The 10,000-nt window shown below is 48.1% G+C and overlaps 1 protein-coding gene across 1 annotated transcript in view; it reads right to left on the bottom strand.

Annotated features, from left to right (window-relative positions):
* The window catches only part of LOC308128230 (exostosin-1a-like), a gene marked incomplete at both ends in the record, with an annotated part of 32,189 nt that overhangs the window by 10,718 nt on the left and 11,471 nt on the right, over nucleotides 1-10,000 (bottom strand). Inside the window, 3 exon segments of the mRNA XM_080493943.1 lie at nucleotides 1,434-1,552; nucleotides 5,259-5,316; nucleotides 5,318-5,392. Coding sequence (XP_080350069.1) covers nucleotides 1,434-1,552; nucleotides 5,259-5,316; nucleotides 5,318-5,392 — 252 coding nt within the window.

Here is a 10,000-nt window from a genome sequence, read left to right on the forward strand (position 1 = left end):
CTTTCTCCAGAAATGACTACTATGCTATGTCTAACCATTTAGGTTTTACATCAAATGAATCAATGATACTACTACTACTATTAATACTACTACTACTAAAAATAATAATAATAAATTGAAGTATATAAGAAAGTCAAACTCTTAAAAATATACACAATTTTCAAAATATGATATGATTGATTAGCGGAATATTATTATTATATCAATAGTTTAGTTATAGTAGTACAGAACAACAACAATTATGTTAACAAAACTAAAACATATAAAATATATTTACTGCTACTAAGACTTGCGTATATATTTTGAAATGTGTTGTAATGGAACAGAATAATTACAAATATTTACCAATATATCAATATGATCCTTGTACTATTTATAGTCAAATAAACAAAAATAAAAACAATAACATGAAAATAAACTTTTGGATTTTACAAGTTGAATTTATATTCATTATTCATAGACATTCGTAAAACTGCAAATAAATCCATCATCCATCCATCATCCATCCATCATCCACCATCCATCCATCATCCATCATCCATCCATCATCCACCATCCATCCATCATCCATCCATCATCCATCATCATCCATCCATCATCCACCATCCATCCATCATCCATCATCCATCCATCCATCATCCATCCATCATCCATCCATCATCCATCATCCATCATCCATCCATCATCCATCATCCATCATCCATCCATCATCCATCCATCATCCATCATCCATCCATCATCCATCATCCACCATCCATCATCCATCCATCATCCACCATCCATCATCCATCCATCATCCATCATCCATCCATCATCCACCATCATCCATCCATCATCCATCATCCACCATCCACCATCCATCATCCATCATCCACCATCCACCATCCACCATCCATCATCCATCCATCATCCATCATCCATCCATCATCCATCCATCATCCATCATCCATCATCCACCATCCACCATCCACCATCCATCATCCATCCATCATCCATCATCCATCCATCATCCATCATCCATCCATCATCCATCATCCATCATCCATCATCCACCATCCATCATCCACCATCCATCATCCATCCATCATCCATCATCCATCATCCATCCATCATCCACCATCATCCATCCATCATCCATCATCCACCATCCATCATCCACCATCCACCATCCATCATCCACCATCCACCATCCATCATCCACCATCCATCATCCATCCATCCATCCATCATCATCCATCATCCATCCATTGTTTACACATTTATTTCATCCTGAAAGTATTTGTTGGATTGTTTCTCCTCGGCTTTGTATTTGAAAAATTACATTTGAAAATATTGTTTCCTGCAGGTTCCACACACACACACACACACACACACACACACACACACACACACACACACACACACACACACACACACACACACACACACCCCACCTGTGCACAGAACTTGGACTTGGCTACAGCGATGATGAGCTTCACCACGGGGGAGATCTGAGCCTGCAGAGGAGTCACTGAGTGGATCACAGCCGTGAACTGCTGCAGCGGGCTTTTACCTGCAGAGACACACACACACACACACACACACACACACACACACACACACACACACACACACACACACAGGTGAGCTGTATTTATTAGAGCAGATGTAGTTTTCCATCACAGTTAACTGGACACACAGTGTCTCTCTGCTGCAGCCGTCATCCGTCTTTATGACAGTGCCCCCCCCCCCCCCCCCCACCCCCCCCACCCCCCCCCCCCCGACACCCCCCCCCCCCCCCCCCCCCCCCCCCCCCCCCCCCCCCCCCCCGGCTTCACATGACTGAACATGAGTAAACACGCCTCCTCCTGAACGGTTTCGCTCCGAGTCTCGTCCTGCTGATTTCTTTCTATAATGAAACCAACAGGTGAACGTCGCTCTGCACTGCTCAGCGTGTGTGTGTGTGTGTGTGTGTGTGTGTGTGTGTGTGTGTGTGTGTGTGTGTGTGTGTGTGTGTGTGTGTGTGTGTGTGTGTGTGTGTGTGTGTGTGTGTGTGTGTGAAAAGTTGTCCTGCTCATGAGACAGTAGAGACAATAACAACGGTCTGCCGAGCCTGAATCTACCTGGAGGTGAAACTTTAGACAAAACCTGTGCAGTACTTTTGAAGTAATCTCACAGACAAACAAATATACACAATGATTTTATCACATCTTAAAAGTGAGAAAGTATTAAAGACAAAGTGACAATTTTAAATAACTGTAAAACTCTTTTACGTGACAAAGTGTGTTTGTGTGAATGAGACCTCGTTTACACAACAACGGTGCTCAGAGCCACTGAAAACACAACTTTTTGAAAACGCTCCAAATCCATCTCCATGGAAACGGGCGTAACTTTTCAACAATGTTAAGACTTTGTCTCCATGGAAACAACGGAAAACAACTTTTTCAAAACTCTCCGACTCCATTGCCATTTTGGAGTAAAACTCTTCCAGTTCGTCTCCATGGAAACGTTTCATAAACGCTCCATCTCCATGTGAGTGCACTTTATGCAGGATGTCAGGAAATCAATTACTACATTTATTCACCAGAAGCAAAATAAAAATTAAAAAAAGGTTGAAAACGCCTCAAAAAGACGAAGAGTTTATTCCTCCACACTTTTCAAAAGTAATTCCAAGAAGTCGGATTCTGCCCGTCAGCAAATAGAGTGAAGATTATAACAATCTATACGAGACGAAAGGGGTCACACACACACACACACACACACACACACACACACACACACACACACACACACACACACACACACACACACACACACACACACACACACACACACACACACACACACACACACACACAGGTTAGGGACTGAGGGAAAACATCCTCACGGCTAAGTGGAGCCGGAGTGCTCTTTATTGTAGCTGCATCCATCTCGCTGCCCCCCCCCACCCCCCCGACGGCGCCCCCCGGTGGGTTTCCTGGTATTTATGGAAGCTCCGCCCTTGTGGGGGTCACAGGAACCTTCTGGCGTCTCTGGCAGAAACCAAACGTTCCTTCAGGTCCGACTCGTCGTAGCGACTCACTAGCGCCTCCGGTGGCTCGCTGGGAAAAGGGCCCTTTAGTTGTCACGCTCTCCAGGATGAGCTCCATCCAGCTGTTGCTGATGTTTTCTGTTCATTCTTCTTTTGTTATGTGGCGACAGAACTTTGACATTAGCTTGTGGCTAATGCTAGTGGCGTAGGCTTTAGCAGTGAGCGACTCCTGTTAATTCTATTTGTTTCAGCTCTCAGTACACGGACCGTGATGAACTTATTCTTTCTGTCCATTAAAGATCCCCGGATCAATACCGACTGCCTGTCTTATAGAAACACAACGCACGACAAAGAGTGCGAGAGCGCGACACGAGTTAGCATTGCTAGCATGATAGCCGTTAGCTCATATCGATGCGAAGTAGGTAGGTCAGGGCTCGTCGCTATGGAAACGGCTCAACAACCAGGTTACGGAGAGGCTGCAAGGCATTCTGGGAGATTTATTAGAGATTTTATTACTAGAACCTTTCAAGTGAAATTTAGTTTGATGAGATGAAAGAGATGAAAGGGACATTTCACAGTTTTTAGGCTTAACATCCCAAAATCGAATGGACTGGTCTTTATGAGGACAAATCATCTCTGAAGATTTTATGCAATTTGGGAAAGTAGATTTTACAAAAAGTTAATAACATATAAACCAATAAACAAATATATGCAGAAGAAATGGAACTTCTCGGCCAACTTCATTGGTGAAGGTAAAAATATCTTTACTTATAAAACGCTTTTTAAATGCATGAGCAGGAGAACCTGCAGAACCAGACCCAGAGGAGAACCTGCAGAACCAGACCCAGGGGAGAATCTGCAGAACCAGACCCAGGGGAGAACCTGCAGAACCAGACCCAGGGGAGTCTGTTCTCCGTCTCCTGACAGATTCCCACACTTTATTTTCAGTTTCCTTTCTGCCTCCAAACTGGATTTTCAAAGTGCTTCTCTCTGGAGGTTCTGGTGATGAACCGGACCGGAGTTTTATTACTGCGGTGATTAAAGAGTTAATGTGCCGGACAGCCGACCTGAAGGCTCCTAAAAACAACGTGTGGAGAAGAAATGAGTCGGTCTTTATGAAACAAATGGGCGGGAAAGAAACTGTTGACACAACTTTTTGGAAATGCTCTGACTCCGTCTCCATGGAAACGGGCTTAAAAAAGCCACGAGATGAACAAAGGAGTGGCCCACTGCTCCGATCAGCTCCGCTTCACTTCTATTAATGAGTAAATAGTTTTCATCTTAATTTTGGTTCAGGATCACCTGGAAAACTTAGGAACCTTCTTCTCTCGCCTCAGAGCAACAATCTGGGAACTATGATTGCGTCACATGTTCCTCTTTGAAAAAAGTCCAATCGGGGAGTTCATTAGTTTTTTCTGAACCGTCTGGACTTCCTCACATCGCCGCACTGCACAACATTTCCTAACCCGACTAAAGCCGGAGCTTCAGCCGTCACATCATGATGTTTTACGGCACCTGAGGCCACGCTGCGCCGCCGGGCGCCGCCGGGCGCCGCCGAGCTGGAAGTCAAACTTTTTTTTTTCCAAACTGTCGGCAGAAGCTGCAAGTGCTTCGCCATCAAAAGTTATGTGGAGGCAGCGGAGTGAGACTGTCACACGCTCGGCGCTGACGGCGAGCGATTCCCCGAGCTGCGGCGGCAGAAATAGTGATTTACTGCAGAGGCATAAACAAAAACTCCACCCCCCCCTCCCCCTCCCCCGCCCCCCGCCCCCCTCCCCCGTCCCCCCGCCCCCTCCCCCAGTGTCCAGGGTTCCTCAGAGGAAGACAAACATCGATCTGAGTTACAGCCTGGAGTCTCTGGAGCGCCGCTCCGGCCGACACGCCCACGTACAGACGCTCATGCAGCCACTTTCTCCGCCTGCAGCTTTAATTTTCTGAACTCGTCTCCCGCCGGAGTCTGACAACATCTCCAGATATTTGCTGGCAAAACATTGCAGCTCATTTGGGTTCAGGGTTCTGGGCGAAGCCTCACTGTGATCAGCTTCATGCAGCTTCTGCTGATTCCAGACATGTTGTCGCTGTTGGAGGAACGTGGCCTCCACCTCGGACTCTGGGAGGGCCTCAGGAGGACTGAAGTCACCCACTGACCTTGGTTCCTTCTGCAAACTCACCAAGAAAAACAGCAGCAGCCCCAGAACGCTGAAGAACCTGGGGAGGTTCTCCAGAGAGGGAGGGTATTAGTACCTACCCAGGACGGAGTAGTAGAAAGGGAACTGGGACGGGTCGGTGGAGAACTGAGGGAGGGAAGTAGAGACCACCGGGGAGGGAGTTCCACAATAATCTGCTCCTGGATACATGAACCTCAATACGGTCCTGGATTATCTGAGAGAGAGAGGGGGGGGGGGGGAGGGAGAGAGAGGGAGGGAGGAGAGAGGGAGGGAGGGAGGGAGGGAGGGAGAGAGAGGGAGGGAGGGAGGGAGAGGGAGAGAGGGGGAGGGAGGGAGGGAGGGAGAGAGGGAGGGAGAGTGGAAGGGTGAGGGAGGGAGAGAGAGAGAGAGAGGGAGGGAGGAGAGAGGAGGGAGGGAAGGAAGGAGAGAGAGAGAGAGAGAGAGAGAGAGAGAGGAGAGAGAGCGAGAGAGAGAGAGAGAGAGAGAGGGAGGGAGAGAGGGAGGGAGGGAAGGAGCGAGAGAGAGAGAGAGAGAGAGAGAGAGGGAGAGAGAGCGAGAGAGAGAGAGAGAGAGAGAGAGAGAGGGGGGAGGGAGGGAGGAGGGAAGGAGCGAGAGAGAGAGAGAGAGAGAGAGAGAGAGATTAGGTGAGACCATGAGGAATAATTCAAACTGAAGCAGGAAACACTGGAACATTAGATAAATCATGTAAACTGTTGGTTATCTGCAAACAAACACACACACACACACACACACACACACACACACACACACACACACACACACACACACACACACACACACACACACACACACACACACACACACACACTGCAACAAGGTTAATCACCTCAATACTTATATTGAAGTGATTAAAAGTTACTTCAAAATAGTGAAATTATTTGTCCACATAACAAGTAAATTATACTTAAGAAATCTTGGAATTATTGAAGATTATGCAGTAAATTCAAGAACTAAGAAATACTTTTTGTAACTAGCCAAATTATCAATAATGTCTAGAAATAAGAGTTTAAATCTCTTTTTACATGTTCAAAATAAATGAAGACCACCCACCCAACCAACCAACCACCCACCCACCCAACCAACCAACCACCCACCCACCCAACCAACCAACCACCCACCCACCCAACCAACCAACCACACACCCACCCAACCAACCACCCACCCCACCCACCCAACCAACCACACACCCACCCAACCACACACCCACCCAACCAACCAACCACACACCCACCCAACCAACTACCCACCCAACCAACCACCCACCCACCCAACCAACCACACACCCACCCAACCAACCACCCAACCAACCAACCAACCAACCACCCACCCAACCAACCAACCACACCACCCACCCAACCAACCAACCAACCACACACCCACCCAACCAACCACCCAACCAACCAACCAACCACCCACCCACCCAACCAACCAACCACACACCCACCCAACCAACCACCCAACCAACCAACCAACCAACCCAACCACACACCCACCCAACCAACCAACCACACACCCACCCAACCAACCAACCACACACCCACCCACCCACCCACCCGCCCAACCAACCACACACCCACCCACCCACCCACCCAACCAACCACCCAACCACCCACCCACCCACCCAACCAACAAACCACACACCCACCCAACCAACCAACCACCCACCCACCCAACCAACCAACCAACCACCCACCCACCCAACCAACCAACCACACACCCACCCAACCAACCACCCACCCACCCACCCAACCAACCACACACCCACCCAACCAACCAACCACACACCCACCCAACCAACTACCCACCCAACCAACCCACCCACCCACCCACCCAACCAACCACCCAACCAACCAACCAACCAACCACCCACCCAACCAACCAACCACACACCCACCCAACCAACCAACCACCCAACCAACCAACCAACCAACCACCCACCCAACCAACCAACCACACACCCACCCAACCAACCAACCAACCACACACCCACCCAACCAACCACCCAACCAACCAACCACCCACCCACCCAACCAACCAACCACACACCCACCCAACCAACCACCCAACCAACCAACCAACCACCCACCCACCCAACCAACCAACCACACACCCACCCAACCAACCACCCAACCAACCAACCAACCAACCAACCACACACCCACCCAACCAACCAACCACACACCCACCCAACCAACCAACCACACACCCACCCACCCACCCACCCGCCCAACCAACCACACACCCACCCACCCACCCACCCAACCAACCACCCAACCACCCACCCACCCACCCAACCAACAAACCACACACCCACCCACCCACCCACCCACCCACCCACCCACCCAAACCAACCAACCACACACCCACCCACCCACCCACCCACCCAACCAACCACCCAACCACACACCCACCCACCCCCACCCACCCACCCACCCAACCAACACCCAACCAACCAACCAACCAACCACACACCCACCCACCAACCACCCAACCAACCAACCAACCACACACCCACCCACCCACCCAACCAACCAACCAACCAAACCCCTTTTAGTCCAGGTTCCGCACCCACTAGTGGCCCAACATGAAAACGACATCGTTTTCAGCATTTCTGCATCATTTTCACAATGGATGTGTGTGATATACCTCTGTTTTGTCTCCACTTCCGGGAATATTCCCAGTCCACTGGAGTTTCCACGGACCAGTAAAATAGTGCCATAAAAACCCTTAAATTTACACTTTAGATATTTTATTAATATCCAGAGTACGACATGGACAATATTTTCACAAAACCAAACAATTACTAAAGAAAATTACTACAATCTCAACATAAAGTAAATTTTAATGAAACCATCTGGTGCAAAATACAGTGAACTCTAACCGTCCATAAGGCTCCAGTAGCTGTTGCATTCTGGGTGTTTTCACAAAGTCACCGCGGCTTCCAGGCTAATGCTAGTTAGCTGGCGTTAAGGCAGTTTCACTGAGTTCTGCTGTCAACAAAGGAACGTTTCTTCTTCTTCATCAGAACCATTTTCTTGGTGTTCTGGGCGGATCGGAGCCTCTTCTGGGTCGGTTTTGGTTCGCAGCTTTATGTTTGATACCTGCACCCCCAAACTGGTTTCTAATTCAACGGCCTCAGGTTCTCTGAGGAACTGAGGTTCTCTGAGGAACTGAAATAGTTAATCATAATCATTAATAATAGTAATAATTAATAATTTCCAAAATCATTTGTTCACAAAGTTGTTCTACTTTAAAAGACGTGTATTAAAAGCGCTAGCCCGCCGTGCCGCTCTGCTATTCCCCATATTTGCGTGTTGTAAAGCCTCGTCCTGGTCCTCGGGGCCGGAGGGCAGCGGCTTCACACCAAACACCCCCGACACCTCTTGTCCTGGAGCGACTCGGTCCCAACACGAGCGGTCCATTAGCCGCGTGGCTCACGCCGTCCAGCTGGCTGCTTTCCAAAGGTCAGGTCAGCAGGCGGACAGCCGGGACGACCGGCGGCACAAAGTCGACCTACGAGTGAAACGGCTGGAGGCTCCGGGGAAACGGAGAGATCGGGATCGTACCGACAACCAGGAGCAAGTAAACCTCAAGGCCAATGGATTTCAGTCACGAAGCGCTCGTCACCGTGTAAACGGTCCCCGGAGCACTGTGGCGGCGGCGACCAGGCAAGCTAGCCCAGCTAGCATGGTCAGCTAATTTGTTCCAATTAAAAATGTCGTCGTCGTTTTTACACATCGAACCCCGAGATCAGAAGATACTCACATCCCGGGTTCTTAGTCTGTTCATAGACGCTCGAGGCTGTTTGCTCCTGACCAGCAGCTTCCTGGTCCGACCAGCAAACAGGAAGTGGGAGGGGCTCAATCCTTTTATGGCAAACTGAGTGGAACGTACCAAGTGTGGCAGAGATTAGAGGGGGGATTTATTCTGTGACTCATGGTAACCTCTCGGACTTCACCAGAAACACTTTGGATAGTTGAAGTGAAAGATGGTGGCGAGTCGCCGTTGTGGATGTATTTCTACTTATTTGACACTATGACATTCCAATGTTGAACTTTTTGACAATATTCAGTGAGTTTTGGTTTTTCATTATCTGTGAGCCACAATCATCCAGATTTCAAGAAATGAACGACTGAAATATTCATTCTATGTGGTGAATATTTATAATCTTTGGGTTTCACTTCCTGAACAAGAATAGTGGAAAGAAGATTGAACTTTATCGTGATATTCTAATTATTTTCCTGTAGAATGACAATAAAACTAATCTGATTCTGAATAGCAGTACATGAAACACACACAATCTGCAGTATCACCACGAGCAAGATGCTCTATAATCTGGTGTTAGAGGAGGAAGCTGCTCTATGATATGATGTTAGAGGGGGAAGATGCTCTATAATCTGGTGTTAGAGGAGGAAGCTGCTCTATGATATGATGTTAGGGGGAGATGCTCTATAATCTGATGTTAGAGGAGGAAGCTGCTCTATGATATGATGTTAGAGGGGGAAGATGCTCTATAATCTGATGTTAGAGGAGGAAGATGCTCTATGATATGATGTTAGAGGGGGAAGATGCTCTATAATCTGATGTTAGAGGAGGAAGATGCTCTATGATATGATGTTAGAGGAGGAAGATGCTCTATGATATGATGTTAGAGGGGGAAGATGCTCTATAATCTGATGTTAGAGGAGGAAGATGCTCTATAATCTGGTGTTAGAGGAGGAAGCTGCTCTATAATCTGATGTTAGAGGGGGAGATGCTCTATAATCTGATGTTAGAGGAGGAAGATGCTCTATGATATGAT

Source organism: Lipophrys pholis (genome assembly GCF_963383615.2).
Source record: "Lipophrys pholis genome assembly, contig: SCAFFOLD_362, whole genome shotgun sequence".
Taxonomy (NCBI): Eukaryota; Metazoa; Chordata; class Actinopteri; order Blenniiformes; family Blenniidae; genus Lipophrys; species Lipophrys pholis.